Here is an 18,308-nt window from a genome sequence, read left to right on the forward strand (position 1 = left end):
GTGATCGACAATAAGGGCTGACCCCATGTTTGCAGTGGGTCTGTGTGAAGTGCTTATCGGACCCTGTGTTTCCCACCCCCATGTGAAAATCCCTCTCAGCGACGTTTGCGTTGCTCTGTCGATAAAGAAAAAAGGTTTAGCGTTCTGTGCAAGTGTGTGCATGTGTGTGTGTGTGTGTGTGTGTGAGTCTGTGCATTGTAAGTGTATGATAGAGAGAGAGAGAGAGAGAGAGAGAGAGAGAGAGGCACAACACAAGAGAGAGAAAGCAGGTGAGGATGACCGTCTGTCGTGTTTTGTTGTGCTTGTGTTGAAAACAAAGCCGTAGAGAGCAACTGTGCCCGTATAGGTGTGAGTTTTTTTGTGTGGGGTTGAAAAGGGGGTGGGGGATTCAGGTTGGAGGATGGGGGAGGGGGGGGGAGGTGAATGGGGTGAGGGGGTTGGGGAGGTGGGGAGGGTGACAGGGTCTCGGTACTCACTGTAGGGAACACACTCGTACTGGATCTCCAGGTACTTGTAGGTCCCTGGACAAGGATCTGGGAACACATCCGACCCCGCTACCACCACACACTGGGTGCGGTTATTACACCTGAGAGAGGAGACAGACGGGGGAAGGAAGGGAGAGAGAGAGGGAGAAAGAGTGGATGAAGTAAGTGATACAAGAAAAGAACGAAGAGTGGCATTGTAAGAAAGGCAAAGAGGAGCGGGTGCAAAAAAAAACATCTTCAGGCTCTGAAAGATGAGGAGAACGGTAGGGAAGGGAGTAATTTCACACTAGACTAGATCATGTGACAGCTACACCCGAGGGGAGTTGGGAAACAGAGAGGGGGGAGGGACGGGGAAAAGGAGAGGGATGAAGGATAGAGAGAGAAGGAAGCGGGGAGGTAAGAGGCAAAGAGGGCGAGTGACGTAAGAGGCTCTCTCCTGGGGGATTGTGAGTGGGAGCAATTAGAGGTGAGAGAAGAGGGAAGGACGCGAGGGGCGAAGGCAAATACTCCACCGCCACATGCACAAGGAAAACATTCATATGCACATAATACCTAAACCGCAGCGCTGCATGCCTTCTCACGTTTACACACCCAGAGAAACACCCAGATGAAAAGACACACACACACACACAGCTCACTCATCACATACTCCTTCTCTATCCAGCTTTTAGCATCTCTCCCCTCTGCTCTCTCTCTCTCTTATTCCCTTCACATCTCAAATCTCTGCTGAACTCACTCCCTCATCCCATCATTTATATCAGTCTCTCTTCCTCCTTTACCCCTTCCATTCCCCACTCCACCCCTTTCGCTGCCACTTCCCTCCCTCCCTTGCTCTCTCCCGACGATAGCACCCTGTGCCTCCATTACATGCGTGATGGATAGCTGGGAGAGGGCTTCCATTGATCTGAGCTCAGAGGAAGCAGATGCTGAGCGCAAACCCAGTGAGCAGCTGTAAGAAGCCCAACAAACACTCCAGAACATTCACATGCATACTCGTAATAAACCACCATATGCATGAACGCCCGTCAATACGGAGCGGTGTCAGGGATGCTGAGTTCAGTATTTCACACAAGACATGAACACCTCAGGAGGAAAAACAGGACATTCTGGAGGAATTATGTTGTGAGGGTATCTTGTTCCTTTGGCCAATAGCAGGCTCCGTACAAACACACATACACGATCCAAACAGATCAATAGTTACCTCTGGGACATTATCTTAAAGGCGTCGGGCAGGTAGCACTGCACGTTCTCCATCTGGTAGGGGTCTGCGTCACAGATCTTGTCATCTGTGCGGCCGTAGTTGGCCGTTTCAATCATGATGACATCACTTCCAGGGCAGCGCAGCTCAATCGGGTAGCCTTCACACGCCAGCTCTCGACGCATCAAGCCGAAGGGCATCATTGACCGGCTCAGACCTGTAGTGGAAAAAGGGAGAGAGGTAAAGTTATTGATAATTCAATGAACCTTAATTCTTTTAGCAGCCACTTTATTATTCGACCACATTGTAAATATGATGTGTAGTAGTTGACAAGGAATGAAAGTGGTTCCCATTGTCCTCATGTAGAACACAAATGAGCTTTTATCGACTCGCCTCGCAGTAACGTTTCGGCACTGTTGATTCACAGCCTCACAATCCAGTTTTCACATTGGAACATCGCAGACACATCTTGGCATGATGGAATTGCAGCCGTCCCGGCTTTTCCCAGAAGATATTGCACCACTTGTGAAACAAACTGTGAGAGTTTCAAATGCTAACAAACTCCTACACACAGCCCGGCAGCCGCTTATCACACTCCAGAAAAGAACTGTGTGTCTCCCGCAGCATCCTTCCAGTCTATTCCGCCACCTCGGTGGGGTGTTAGAGCAGCACCTTGGCATTCCCTCTGAATAAGAGAGGAATTCAGGGTAGAGGCAGCAAAGAAAGAGAATTAGTGTCTCTGTACACCGGCACCTCTGGCGTGTACACCATTTGCACAGCCGCTGCTGTTAATCAGCCATCTGAGAGGCATGTCAATTCACCGCTGTGACCAGCAGCAGGGCTCTGTGTGGAGATGGGTCAGCAGGGACAGCGAGGTATTCAGGGTTAATCGCTCAGCCAAGCTGAGAGGCATGAAAGAGGGCTGCAAAGAGGCGCTGAGAGAGACACTTGTTGTCTACCAGCTCTCTTAATAACTGCATACCTATCCAACTTCTCTTTATTCAGCCACACACACACACACACACACTGACACAGACACAGACACAAATGACAAAATGGCTGCCGGCTTCCTTTCCAGCACAGGTGGAGACAGGGGCGCAGAAACAGAACAGAAGTAGAGACAGAGTGAGTAATCTGGCAGTGAACGTCTCTGTGGTGTTGAAGGACAGCCAGTGTTCCTCTGTGCCGAGGCTCGAGCCAGCGACTGTGAGAGCTGCTGTCCCTGGTCCTGAACGGATAAACCCTCTTTGGGGGGAAATGACTGCTGCATCAGAGACTGGTATGTGCTGTCCTGAAGGAGTCGAGGGCTTTGATTGGGCTCTGCTTTCCATCGTCAGCGGGGCGGACATGACACGTAGTAAGCTGATAGTGGGCATACTGTCATATCTAAACAGAGCAGCTCATGTGCCACTTAAGCAGGCTGGAATTTAGAAGATCTCTGTAAACTGAGGCTCCCCGTGCACAGCCTTTCACCCTGCCAGACGGGCTCAGCAGCGGACGAGGGCACTGAGTCAGCCCCTCTCTCCCACTTCTTTTAGTGCAGAAACCCACAGAGCGGGACTGTTTTCACTCGCTGACACTGAGCTACACTGCTTAGGTTGCAGCCGCTGTCCATTCAGGCGCAGTGCCCATCTGGGTCAATGTCAATGTCAGTCATCCCCGACGTGCTCCGCAGCCGTGCGCTACATGATTCACTGCCAATCGGACTTTCTCATATTTCTAAATGCCACCCATTTATGCAGCAGGGACTTGAGTTCAGTTGTGTAACTCACAACATTAAGGCTGAATGACTAGCACAGACAGACTTCAAATATTGTTATGCCTCGCCAGCATGCAGTGCCAGTGCCAAATCACAAAGGCCTAGATGCAAAAACGCATACTAATTAAAGCACGCAGAGATGCAAACAGCAGGCGAGGCCCGACAGACAGATCCGCACGCAAAAAAACCCACACAAGCAAATTAGCACGTTCACAGTTAAGAGCTCACATACTTGCATGCATGCAAAGTCGTAGTGTCACAGTGGGATTACAATGCATAGTGTCAGTGTGTGGCCTTGTTCTCTTAACTACCCTGTGGTGTAAGTACACAACAGCGTACAGCTGGCCAGCTATTAGAACCACAGAGTGAGCCAAGATGAGTGTTAAACTGAAGCGGACCACCAGGAGCGATCGCGCTCATTCCACTTAGCCCTATTCAGAGGCGGCACACCACATGTTAAACATACTTTATATACAAAACACACTTGATATGGTAACTATTTCTGGCTATTCAGGGCAGACTGTGACGCCAATGAGCGCTAATACTTCAGTGGAGGGGCTCAGCTCCTGGGCAAAACAGCCCAAGGAGGAGTTTATTTTCTTGGCTATTGGTTGAGTTAGAACAGGGGTGTGTTAACGGGACAGAATTATATAATGTCTGCACTGTTTTTGATCAATAATGGGCCATTGCATTGCTGATAGTTATGCTGCTCAGTTTGTGTTTGTGAAGATTATTCCAGCGTGTTACCATGACTGTTATGTCTGGTATATCGCTTTTATTTTGAGAATATTGAATCAACGTAAACATTGGAAAAGTAACGTCACCAGCCCAATTTCACACCGAGTGTAATATGTGAACCTAAATCTCTTAACTTTTTCCAGGCATTTCTGTAACACCCTGTTCTGTGTCTCCTGTGTTCCGTGTCTCCTGTGTCTCCTCTGTGTCTTCTGTCTTAATTGTTTAATTCCCTGCACCTGCCCTCAGCCACTCTTGTCTCGTTACTGTCTGATGTCGTACACCTGTGTTTCCCCCCCTATATATTGTGTCAGTCTTTCCCTTGTCTCCTGTCGGATTGTCGTCTCTAGTTCCGTGTCCTTTTCCCGTCGTCCTGTCTGTCTTCCTGGTTCTGCCTGTTGACCCTGCCTGCCCTGAACCTGGATTCTCTGCCTGCCCCTTTTGGACCTTGTTTTTTGTAAACTGTTTTGCCTCATTAAAGAGTGCTTTTTTTGTTATTCATATTGCGTCCAGTCTGTCTCTCTGCGCCTGAGCCTCACCCCGTCACTAGAACCTGACAATTTCTTTTTCTGGCCTGACTGTTACTGTATACATTTAGCCATAATTGAGCACACTCATTATTGAGCTTCAATGCTGACAGCAACCACCGTAACTAGCCTATTTCTGCCACCACTGCGATTTTCTACTTATGCCATAGTGTATCATATTTCACACCTACATTGTTTGACATGTTCGAGGTTGAAGGTGTAATTCACCATGTAAATACAGCAGGGATGTATCTTACATATTGATTTGCGGAGAGATTTCTGAATGGCGTATATATACACAAACAGGTGTGGGACTTAACTTCAGGCACTCACTGTCTGTGTGTTTGTGTGTGTGTTTGAGAGAGAAAGAGAGAGTGTGTGTGTGCACGTAGTTGTGTGTCATCCAGATGGCCTGAGGCCTAGCTGGAGCCGTGGGTTGGCTCTGAGATGAGATGAGCAGAGGATAAGCTTAGACTGGCCATGGGCTACGATTGTCCTTCACTCTGCAGGAATCCATTAAGGTTTCAGGGTCTCTTCAGCAAACACACACACACACACACACACACACACACACATACAGATGCACACAGACTCACACACGGCCATTTAGTCGTGCCTGTCAGAATCATAATAGCTGGATGACAAAGTGTCTTCAGCAGCAGCCATATGTATAGGTGGATCTAATCCCACTCTGTGAGGCTATGACTCATCTCCCATGGTATATAAAACTGTGTTAATACCTGTCAACCGCAAGAAATGGTGTCCAATTGTCCCACGTACTGATGCTGATATGAGCCAATTTGATAATTACAGAAGTGGCAGTGTGCAAGAGACGGAAAGGAGTGAGTGAGCAGGGCCTGGTGTCACGACAGGGCAGCTGGTGTGAGGGGCTGAAGTGGCTGTCTTCATAATAGAAGCTCCGTACAAATTAAGAGCAAGAGAGAACCGATTTGATTTGACTCATTATCCTCACACAGTAATGTAAGCATGAGGGTGACTAGATGTTTGGACCCTCAGACAAGAACATCATTCTGAAGAAGCTAAGCCAGGCTTTGCACAAGCTCATTCGTTCCAAGTCTCATGTACACACACACACACACACACACACACACGCACCCACACCCACACACAAACACAAACACAAACACACACAAATATTTGCCAGGTTTTAACATCATTTCGAGATGAGGAGACATGAACTGCAACCAAGAGTTTAGACCAGCACTTAAAATGAGATCTGGTTTTGTTATTTGAAGACTGATTTGGAGAAAGATTTCTGAGAAGTTCACAGTGTGAATAGAAAAGAGATTTCTCTTCATTGGAACATGATGATGAAAAACATTCCTCAGCGGTGTGCTTTCAAACATAAAAGCACTTTGATTTGATCATAATTTGACCTTTGACTGCGTTATCACAGAGAATCTACAGCGTGTTTTCTCTGAAATAATTGAGTTGGGCCTCACAGGTAGCCACGAGCCAGAGACTCTGATAGCAACTTTGCAATTGACTCACAATAGGACATTATGTAGAGCTTTGTGGCCCGAAGGCTGACTTGTTAGCTGGATGGCTGACCGTCTTTCGGGGGCTGGAATGTAAACAGCCCTTGTTAGCCCATCTGTGTGTTCCAGCAGTCGTCTCCTAATGTTACTCATCATCATGGCACTGAAGCAAAGTGACAGGGAATATTCTTGCGAAGTTGTAGTTGCATGTTTCTGATGATGTGGGATTATTATTATATCCCCGTCCTTAAAATTAATTTCAAGTGGCATGAAGGCATTCAAGTGGCATTATCCTCTTTTTGTCCAGAGATCGTAGTGGACTATTACTGTTAAAGTATACTGAATACATATACCCATGCCTTTTAAGTCAGCTCTGGATAAACTATTAAAGTCCATCATGAGTTTCAGGTTAGTTCCTTCGTAAACGTGACAGAAATAACAACTCATTCTACAGCCATCGGACAAAACTAAGAGGTATCAGTCATAGGAATCCCTCTCGAGTGCAGAATTAACCCAACAAATGTCTCCAGTAGTTTATCAGCTTAGTGCTGCATCTTAGCGACTCGTTTAGCACTGCAAGTTAGCGTAATGACTCGCTGGAGCATGGCCTGTTAGCACAGACAAGCTGAGGCGATGCGGCCACAACTGTCAAATCCAGGCGGCCGTCAAGCTGAGGAGTTGTGACAAAGTGACATCCTGAGACAAACCTAAAGGCCTAACATGGGGGTGCAGGGGGTGGGGGCTGTGTACGATTGTGGGACTGTGCCTGTGTGTGTGTGCGTTGATGGGATGGGGTAACGCTGGCCTCACAGCTAGGATGCTATCTCATCTCCTCTGACTCCTTCGCCTGTCTAAGCGAAGGAGACCGGGGAGATGAGATGAGGGGCGACTGTATGGGGAGTCACCCGTCGTGCTATAAGGTCAGAACACAAAGCGGCGCCAAAATGACACACATCCACGGTGATGGAGCCGATTCCAGCCAACACACAGGAAAGGAGAAAAGGAACGGCAGAGCAAATTAGATGTGGAGAGGGTAACAATAGAAAAAGGTAGGAACCATCAAACCAGATGCCGGCCGAAGATGAACATGACGACCGTTCTTTGTGAAGGCACAAGGTCACCGGCATAAAAAGAGTGAGGCAGACAGATTTGTGGGAGCGAGGACCTCATATTGTTCTGATCCACTCAGCACATATAGCCTCTCTCCCCAGCAGCCCTCTAACTGAACTGCATTACAGCGCAGTCCATAACATTACATCATTCAGAGGATAATTTACCCCCAATACACCACCTCATGCAACCCATACTCATGCATTTGCAATGATGCATGCGCGCACACACACACAAACACACACATAAACACTAGAGTTCTTGCAGGTACACAAGCCCTAGCGCTCATCCACCCTCATCCTCGAGAAGTCTCAGTGTTTGTTGACAAACTTTGCTGTGGGGGGAACAAGAAGGCATAGCAGAGAGATCAAGACAGGCGGTTAAAAAACCGCTGAGACACAAAGCAACACACATACGCACACACACACACAAACTTGAGGAGGGAGGCGAGACAGGACGTGCTCATACTGTCAAACAACTTCATTGCTGGCCCTGGCGCCTAATTATGCAATAAAAGCGCCTCAGCGGGGGGGAAACAGCAAAGCCCAAAATAAAAATCAACCTGCCTAAAAAGTAAGAGATTCACCTGGTGTAAAATATCCTCCATCTCCCCAGGGATGGAAGCTGTGCTACAGGCCCAACACAACTCTATTCTGTTCTCTGTTCCCAGCACATATCACAAGAGGCAGGCCAGCAGACGGTGAGTGAGACCTAGATTCATATGAACATTGTGGTGGAGTACAACTGCAGGGGATGCAGGGGGAAAGCCACAGGGATGAGGGGAGGATAGGGAAGCAGAGAGAGGGAAGTTAGGAAGGTGGTGAGAGGCTGAAGCAAATAAAGTGAGAAGAAAGAGGAGGGTGTGAGAAATAAAGTGTGAAGCAGAGAGAAGGGGACTGGGTGAGTGTACCATGCAAGGCCTGCTGTCAGAACGATGTGGTTGCACATTGGGAAGCGTTGCAAGCCGCATCCAGAGACCAGTTAGGAAAGATGAGCGTCAAAGTTCATTGAATGTATTTTAACTCTAAATCTGTCCTTCTGGACACATGACATCTATTGCACCTGTCCATCCTGGAGAGGGATCCTCCTCTGTTGCTCTCCTGAAGGTTTCTTCCCTTTTTTCCCCCTGAAGGGTTATTTGGGAGTTTTTCCTGATCCGATGCGAGGTTTTGGGGCAGGGATGTCTATGTGTACAGATTGTAAAGCACTCCGAGACAAATTTGTAATTTGTGAAATTGGGCGATACAAATAAACTGAAATTGAAATTGAAATGCCGCTGCATTAGACACTTAATTAACCTCCGTGTGCAGTAAGTCAAAGGCTTGGATGTGTTGACGGAGTGTGTCTGGGTGTATTTTGCCGTGCATGTTTATGAGCTGATCGATCTGTTTGCCAGTCGATATCTACACTGCGCAGCATTGCAAGTGCCTTCATTCTTCATTTGAATAAAAAATGAATTTGACTGTAAAACGCTACTGAAGCCCTCTTATTCTTGTATGCCATCTTGTTCACCTGCAGTGCAATAAACATACTGTATGTCTCCTCGACTCTTTGTGTTTTCTTTTTTTCTTTTTCAACTCAGCAACATCCCTTGATCCCTCATCAAATTTCAACCACCCGGAAACTCTCTCATTTACCCTCCCCACCCGTCCTCTTCCCCCCGTTCTCTCCATGTCTCCTCCATCCCTCCCTCTTGTCCTGACCCTTCACTTCCAGTTTTCCCCTCTTCCCTTCCCATCCTTTTCCCTTCCTCCATCCCCCCCCTCTCAATTTTACCAGCATCCTCGCTCATCCATCTCTCTTTTGCTGCGTTTCTCTCTCTGCCCTCGTCTTCTAGCCGTTAGCTGCGACTGGTAATTATGAATCTGTAGTCCACAAAACACACGAGAAGCGAATGCACACATTCTCAAGCTCACAACATGTGTGATGTACCAGCATTCCTGCACGCACTCCCAAACCAGGACACTAACACACACACACACACACACACAGTCCTTCACGGCTACAAAGCCTCAAAGTTGCACGGTGAGGCCCTGAGCGAAAAGAGGCAGCTATCACACGACTGCACAAACAGGAACACAGTCCCCAATCCTTTATTAGGAGTTTGTTCGCGGCACACAAATCAATGTACAAAAACTAACATACCCCGTGACACACAACCAGAAGCAAACACAAACACGCAAACAAAATGGGCACATGCACAAACACACGTACACTAACAGTGTGAACAAATGAATAAACAAAAAGGCACAGCCGCCGTATGCAGGCGGCGACACATGAAAGCCGTGCGCGTCATCTTCAAAGGGAGGTTTGAAAGAACACACCGCCACTCCGCCTCGGCCTCTCCCTCCTTCTACCCGCCCGCCCCCGACTACCAATATGTGTTCAAAGGCCAACCATTAACCTTTCACTCACACAGGCCTCTCTGTGATATACTGCTCTCAGCCAAGGGCTTTGAAGAGCACAGCCACCACCAAGACTGGGAAGGGAGCAGAGGAGGTAAAGGAAGATAGAAAGAGGGAAAAGGGAGAGAAAGGAAAGAGGAAGGAGGAAATGATAACAAGAGATAGTACTGTAGGCATAGGGTAAGGAAAGAAAGCAGAGCCAGGGGAGTGACACTCGAGGAGGGAGGCTGGGTAGAAAGAAGGGTAAAGTGATTGGCAGAAGAGGGAGGAGGTGAAATAGAAGCTGGAAAATGGAAAAGAGGAGGAGAATGGAAGCAGTAGAGGGAATAGGAGTGGAAGGCCGGCAAAAAGAGGGGAGTTCGGGGGAAGGACATCACGACGCAGAGAGAGGGAGTAATAGCTGTGGCGTTAGGGGAGAGAAAGCAGAGAGATTGGTTGAAAATGAGTGCAGAGTGAGAGAAATGAGAAGCACCGACTGTTGCTCTAAAGATGGGAGGCAACGAAAGCTTGAAAAGAGGAGAAGAAGAAAAGGGGGAAAGGGCTTTACAGCTGTTTCTTTATTGCAAAATCCAAATGATATACGCTGCAATATTCACAAGCCGTTGGATTAGTAATTAGTGTCAGCTAGAAATTTGGATTTCAGCTTTATGAAAGAAAAAATACAGTAAAACATATTCAAAGGTCATTTTCAGACAAAATTAAAGCATTTACTTGTCTCTATACACACATAACTAGCCCGTTCTGATGGTCTAAAACACAAAGTTATTAGAAACTTGAAATTGCCAGTTGTCTTTAACGTTCTGAAATTAAAGTAAGTAAGTCATCCGTCTGTATTCTGCAGCTCATACTCATGTCACAGAAAATTGGAGCTAGCATTTATTGTGCTGTTGTATTTGTTGATATAATTAAGGATACGTCCCAAAATTAGTTTCAAGTTGACAAAACACACAATAAAGCAATATTCTGTTGAGCAAATTATACAACAACAAGAAGCAAGAAGCCCAGTGCACATACAGGAACGCGCTTAGCGGCACTATCTCTTTATTGCCTCCTCTCGAGATATTATTGCTACAAGCCTGTCAGAGAATCAATTCTTATGAATTAGTGAGTAGGTTGCAATTTTGAAATTATCATTTTAATATTGTAGTATTGCAGGAGTCTCTCTCTCTCTCTCTTTTTCTCTCTCTTTCTCTCTATCTTTGCAACAATTAAATATATGAGCTGTGGTTTCAGGTCAAGTATAATGTTATTTACTTTGAGCAACACTTAGACCCAAAACAACTGTCGGCTCAGTCATAACCAGGCATCTGGCTCACAGAGGCATTCTTCATGTGGCCCTCCGTGAAAAATATCTAGCCATCCCTGCATTACAGAAAGCAAAATACTGCATCGAGATCAGTCTCCATTCAGACATTGTCACCATCCAAGGACAGTTGAGAGACTAAACCACTTTGTTGAGAAGATGTGTAAAACATCTTTAAAAAAAAAAAAATCGATTCCCCAATCCTTAAATAATAACTCCCGTTCAGGAGCAAAGGCACAGAAGACAAGAGACGAGGAAAGAAGGGGAAGACAGATAATGTCTGCGTGTGCACTAAAGGACCACGGGTCTTTCCACGCGACTGATCTGAGAGCAGAGGCTCAAATACTGGGGAGACGAGAACAGATTCCACCAGTCAGCAGCCGCCGGTGTCCTGATACGAGTGGCACACACACACACACACACACACACACACACACACATACACACACATGGACATACATGTACACATTTACAAATGAACACACCTCACACGTATTACAGGCTGAAATGACCCACAAGTGGGCTTCTTATGGTCCAGCTTTCACCACCGGTGCACATAAATACAAACACACACATACACACACACACACACGCCGAAGCTTGTGCTGTGCTAAATGAAAGCTCTGTGTCAGGACTTCATCATGTACGGCGCAGCTGCCTGCAATGCCTGCCACATTAAGCAAGCCTAATGGGCTTTCAGAGCAGCAACACTTCGTATGAAGGGCGGTACATTCTCAAGCATTCTGTGGAATCAGCGGGACATTCACTCTGTCGGGGTTTGCATGTCAGTCTATCAGTGAGCCCGCCGGGTCGGGCAGGTGGAGTAGTTCTCTGTATATTTCAAGAAACATGACTTTATTTGCTGAGGCTAATTTGGGTTTGCATACACAGATGAAAATATTGCTTTTGTTTCACACTGCCACTGTATTTCAAAGATAAGTGGGGAATTTGGATTTAACAAGATAATAGGGCAGGTGAGTGAGGGCTGTGGTACAGAGCGGGGAAGAAGTACGTGTACACAGCTGGCGAGGAACACTTGCATTGCAGAGCTGGTTCCAGAGGAGAATAACTGTGTCAGTGTTAGGGGTAAATATTAGAATGTGCAGCCAGGAGTAGCGTAAGGTTAAAGCATGGCAGATTAGTTGGGACACGGAGGCGGAGCAGAGGTACACATTAGACTGTGAAGCCATGTGTGATGATCCTGCAGGTTTCCAAATGAGCTCTGATTAGCCCGAGAGTGAATTTGGCGTCTCCCATCGCATCAAAAACCCTGCCCTCTTCCTTCAGACTCTAAATTCCTTGCTTCCTTTTCTTATTCTCTCTCTTGCTCTCTGATCACACGAACAGTATACAGAGAATACATTGCAGCCAAAATTCAGCTGCCAACATTATGAGCACCAGAGCGGTGTGGGTGTGCACGAGCATGTGTCTACGTGCGTGCCCGTGTGCCGAATCCCATTAGAAATATTCTTTATTTCATCAAACCAAATGTTGCGCCAGTGCTTTGGGGCTGAATATAGATAACCGTCAATTGATTATTAATGCATTATTAATACCCCCCAAGTGCCAGGTCATACAGATAGTTGGATTATTTTCACACCCACACACACGCACAAACAAACACGTCACCAGAGGCCAAATGTGTCCGATGGAACAGAGCGTACGCTGCTCGAATTCAATGTTACAAAAGCAGCCAAATTAAGATTGAAATAAATATCACCTACTCCAATTAGAAAATTAGAACTGCACCTGGCCAATCAGAGCTCACACACAGGGAAACTAAAGCCACCGCTGACACAGGTGTACACAACTTTTACATTTTAACCTCCGTCGACTCCTCCTGCTTCATCACTTGCCCCTCCCTGTGGCGACTGTGTCTCTCATGCTCCTCCCCCTGCTCGTCCGAGCTGTCCATCACCCGGTGGCTCGTTGGCACGGAGATGACTGAGAGCATAGAGCAGATGGTGTGCCGCTGTCTGTGCGGCAGGCCACTAGCAGGACACCCAGCAGCCCCTCCCTTCCCGCCTTGGTCCTCCGCCTCCCCCTGCAATCCCTGTTCCTTCCCTCCTACACATCCTCCAACACACACACACACACACACACCCTGCAGCATCACTGCAGCCCAACCAGGTCACCTGCTGCCAGGCTAGCGGCTAGCTCACACACAATGACATTTCTCATGGTACATGGCACATTCAAGGAGGTCACACATATGGCGCCATTACATGCACGGATTCCCCCTTATATTCTCGCCACGCTCCAACTAACATCAAGATGACACGAAATGTTATTGGCATTCACACACATTCTATTCCCTGTAGAGGCCGTTTGGTTAATCAAGTGCAGTGCTTCTAGCCTGGTCAGCAAGTCAATATACTTACAACCTCCATCACGGAGCTGACATAAATATTACATCCTCATCGGCTACAACCTGGTCAGGCCACTTACAGTGAACCCGACAGGAGCTCATGTGCTACATTACAAGCTGGTTCAGTGGAGCAGCACAACATTATCTGTGTTACTGAATATATGAATGAACAAAGATGAATAAATACAAATACATTGTGAATGGACCTCATTTTAGTGACAGTATAAAAAATACCACATAATGTCAATGTTCATTACGCACCTGGCGAGGACGGAGCAACGTTGTTGAAAGCCACAGCACAGGTGAGGATTATCCAGGCTGCTAGAGCCATGTTGGGGGCAGGGCAGGGGGCAGGGCAAGGGGGGGTGCTAAAGGGTCGAGGCGGTCAGCAGGCACAGGTGAGCGGGGTGGCACCTCCTCAGCTTACACCCTCCCGGAGGGAGATCCTGCAGAAAGAAACGGGATGAGAACATCAGAGAGGTTAGGGCCTTGTACACATACCTCCTTCTGTTTCATGGATGGTGGAGGTTTTCTTCCATTTATTCCACGTGAAAGTTTTTTTTCTTCTATTTCTTGGGAGTTTTTCCTGATCCGATGTGAGGTCCTGGGACGGGGATGTCGTATGTGTTCAGATTGTAAAGAGGAAAATACATCATTTATGCTAAAAAATAAACTGAATTGAATTAAATGTATCTGTATGTTCATAAAGAGCAATTATTCTACTTCTACTCTTTTTCACCCTTCTCCGTACGTCATTTGAATTAGACGGCGTAAACTGATTTATTCTGCATTCATCACTGAAATATGTGATAATAACCTCACAAACCTGAATGGCTCTCGAGTGGTAGAGCATACTAACTGGTAGCACAGCAGGCGGAGGAGAGGAGAGGAGAGGCTCCCCTGTGATGGTCAGGTATAATGATCAGACAGGGAGATCTGAGGCCATTTTGTGCAGGATGGCATGGCAACAGCTGTTACCACTACCAGCTCATCACTCGACAGCATTTGAACGCTTGATTGAATCCGACGTTCGACATATGTTGTCGGGCTGTAAACGGGGCTGTATTCATTCAACATGTGAGAAATGCGCGTCTTGTGTGCGTGCATTTGCGCGTAGCCTATACGGGCACGCACACAAAGCCAGGCGGTGAGAAGCGGTGACTCTGTCGGCAGTGCCGTGGGGCTTACACATCTCAGTAACCTAATAAAATAAATCATAATCTGGAACTTTAGCTCTGATTTCCTCGAGAAACGGTTCTGCCCCTCCGGGTGCTGAAAGGCAGAGAACAGGAGAGACGGTATTGTTGGAGCTAAAGCTCCTCCTGCTGAGCTCGCTGATGAAACAGACAGATTGGACTGCCGGACTCTATCTGTGTGCACTTTTATAGTTATTTTGAAGGGGGTTTAGGATTTCCTTTGATCTCACCAACCCTCTATCTCCTTTATTTGATTGATCCTTACAACTTGAAACTAGAAGAGGACATAATATAATAGATTAAGCATGCACACACACACACACACACAGGCTTAGCTACTATTCAGAACTTCGTGTTGACTTTTAAATTACTTCATTCATTTCGGAAATTCTGAGTCAGAATATCTTCAGCTGACCCATACAATGACATGTTCAGCCTAATCAACTATTGGACAGCTCCAATTCTACAAAAGTGTCCCTGGCTGACAAGCCAACAGACCTTTTCAGAGCCAAACATATTCGACGGAAGCAAATATGTCATTCTAAACCACACACAAACTCAAATATTTTTGTTTCACAATCTGTTTCAGCCATAAAGCGTACAGATGCTGGATTGAGAACATACAGCAGAATCTGTGAAAATACTGTGAATTTTTCACCCCAATAACCGGATTTTAAAATCAAATTATAAATGAAACATTTGGAGCTCTAACACTGGCAGGAAACCAAAGCACTTTTGTAATCTTTTGATCTTTGAATGTTTGCTCAACAATACACACATCAACATGCAGGCGTGGCACAGCTCCCTTCTCCTGGCAGCCAAGATGGCAGGTCCTGAGTGACTGGGTGTTTTCACCCTCACTTTTCGTCATCACCGATTTGGCTTCCCCTCCACCTCTTCAGCCCCTCCTCTTCCTGACCTTCTCTGATATTTACCCTCCTCCCCTGTGGCATCGCCCGGCCCGCAGCCACCGACCTGCCTGGGTGTCGCCGCGTGGATTAGTATGTTGGATGTCGTAGAGTACGAGAAAGCGAGAGAGAAGGGGGAGAGCAAACAGCGAAGTGGGAGAGAGAACGCGAGCAGAGCAGGGTACAAAGCACATCCGCAGCAGCTGTTGTCTACACCAGCGTTTATTTCTATAACATGCACAGCACACAAACACAACCTCTGCACGAGTGAAGACTGTGCCTTAATTTGTGTTTGTTTGCGACCACCCTCTATGACCAGAAGCTGAGAGAAAAGGACACGCTCAGAGGGAGGGCAGGAGAGACAAAGAAAGAGTAGAAAGCCATAAACAAATAGCAATAGACATGTGATGTGGTGCTGTAGAGGCCGAGGCCGCGCCGCCCCCATTCTCGCTGTGTTATTAATGCTCAAAAAGTCATCCCCTCCTGTGCAGTGACAGGCTGTCGTTATTTTTCTCCAACTTCTGTGGTTTTAATAAGAAAAATGTGTCTTTCCTCTTGTTTTTTTTTTTTTTTTACTCTGCTTCTGTCCGTACTTTTCAACAATAGCTCTCCTGTGGTCTCAGAAGATGAGAAGGGCGAGCGAAAGAGCAGGGAGGGAGGACAGATTTGGGATTGAGGGAAGGAGGGAGAGAAAAGTGCAGGTCGGATAAATTGATTTCATTTTGTGACAAAAAGAAAGCCGGCACTACACAACACTTCATTTCAATGTGGTGAGAAGGGAGAACAGAAGGAATGGAGGAAAGAAGGATGTAGTGGTGGCCAAAATGGAGGAAAACAAGAAACAAAGCAATGAAAGGACGATGGAACAAAAAAGAGAGGAAGCATCACGCTGCCTGACTAGCAAATAAACAAGGGACAGAAGGAGCAAAGGAAGTAAGGAACAAACAAATTAAGGGAAGGATGACTTTCTGCACAACGAGAATAAATATGAGAGTGGGAGGAAAAACTGCTGAAAATAGCCAACTGAGAACAGCAAAGAATAGTAAGAAAGCCGGAGGTGATATCAAAGGAGAAAGTGTTTCTTCTGCCTGTGTCTGTGAGTCAGTCCGCCTCTCGGAGGAGAGAGGTCAGGATTCTTTGATGGGTGTGCTCTCCCTACTTTGCGAATGTTACCCACCCGAGGCCGGAGGATGACCTTTTTGCGCTGATCACATCCACCATTATTATCATCACTATTTCTAATAGAGTGGAATATCATACCGCGATGGGACCGGAGCCCACAAAATGGGAAAATGGATGACAATTTCACGACACTGATGGAAAGGTGAGGAGGGCGCGCACTGGAAAAGAGGAAGGCAGGGCGAATGAGGCATGCGGCTCTCTGAAGGAAGCAGTGGCCCTGAAGTCAACAGCTCCGTCATCCTTTTTGGGACGCTCCCCTCTATTTCTCAAACTCATTTGTAGGCTGCCTTGATCCAAAGCAAATAACCTTATTATCCACTTCTATTGGGTCATTATGATAATGACCATGATCATTAAGAATCTGTTTGCTTGAGCAGACATGCTCTTCCAGAACCGGGTGTCACAAGTCATTTTAATACAGGGTTGGGGGTACTGTGTGTGTATGTCACGGAAATCATTCATGTTCACCCCGTCCTGCAAATTATATCTGTGCAGAAGAAAGCGACATTTAGGGACATTACCCGACCAGAATCAAAAGGAGGGAGAACAAAGAGTTTAAGTCGACAGTTTTTGCTGCATAATTTGAAAAGCTGGAGTAACGCTCCGAGCTGCTGTAGCTCCAGGCTTTCTCTCTTTGTTTTTCCCCCTGCGAGGAGAATCTGATATCAAGGTGAGAGAGGCAAGTATGATTAGTCGACTCGGTGTGTGCGTGTGTGACTGAGCAGCCCGTGGTCAGTAGGCTCGAGATCCACACTGCTGATTGAACAACAAATTTAAAAGGAAACTATTTTATGAAGACGCTTTGCAGACATGAAGTTCTTCACTATATTTCAAAATGAGGTAGATTGTATGAACAAGTACAAATCATGCATGGCAATGGGTAGCAAAGCAGGGAGTGTGTTAACACAAACACACGCACATTTGTTTGGTTAGGAAAACAGTTTTTGATTGATTTAAAGATTTAACAGTCATAACTTGTGACCGTCTGTTGCTTCATGCAAAGAGAAGTCTTTGCATCCTAAGATGAAGCAGCAGCATTTCCCATGCTATTAGGATTGATGTTTATGCCTCAGATGCTTCAACAACAAATAGTTGGTTCAGTAGCAAAGCTCCCGCTATGAAGGAAATGATTGCCTCCTAGCAACCGACTCAGTCGAGGGTGCCAAACTGAATGGCAATCACAGCTCACTTACAAATCCAAAACTGATGCAAGCTGCTGCATTAAATATTTGTAATCAAGTAAAAATTGACTTTAGGTAAACTTGCAACAGCCACTTACATTGGAATAAATGGAAAACAAGTACTTCTTTTGCAAATGCTGCTGGGATTTACTTTCAGTCAGGTCTGAGACAGGCCCTTATTATTTGAGAGCAAAGTATCACCAGACTCAAAGAACGACAAAAACGTGTGCTTCGCCTGGGGGCCTCTCAGTATTTTCCCTCTGACTCATTGGTGCTGAAGCTTTGTCACACTCGATACTCTTTTGTACTTTTTTGAGTTGGGCAAGAGGGAGCTATACAACGGGATGTAAAAATAAATGAGGATAAAATAGAATTAATTAATTACTTCTTTACCTCCATAAAACTAATCAGTTGCCAAAGTGAATATAGTTATCATACTTGTCCCTTTGAAA

General features: G+C 46.4%; 1 protein-coding gene across 1 annotated transcript in view; it reads right to left on the minus strand.

The window, feature by feature from the left end:
* The window catches only part of adgrl1a (adhesion G protein-coupled receptor L1a), a 90,850-nt gene that overhangs the window by 40,938 nt on the left and 31,604 nt on the right, over positions 1 to 18,308 (minus strand). Inside the window, 3 exon segments of the mRNA XM_056407378.1 lie at positions 477 to 586; positions 1,687 to 1,900; positions 13,651 to 13,835. Of these exon segments, the coding sequence (XP_056263353.1) occupies positions 477 to 586; positions 1,687 to 1,900; positions 13,651 to 13,720 (394 nt within the window). The 5' untranslated portion in view covers positions 13,721 to 13,835.

This window comes from Pseudoliparis swirei, chromosome 23 (genome assembly GCF_029220125.1).
Source record: "Pseudoliparis swirei isolate HS2019 ecotype Mariana Trench chromosome 23, NWPU_hadal_v1, whole genome shotgun sequence".
NCBI lineage: Eukaryota > Metazoa > Chordata > Actinopteri > Perciformes > Liparidae > Pseudoliparis > Pseudoliparis swirei.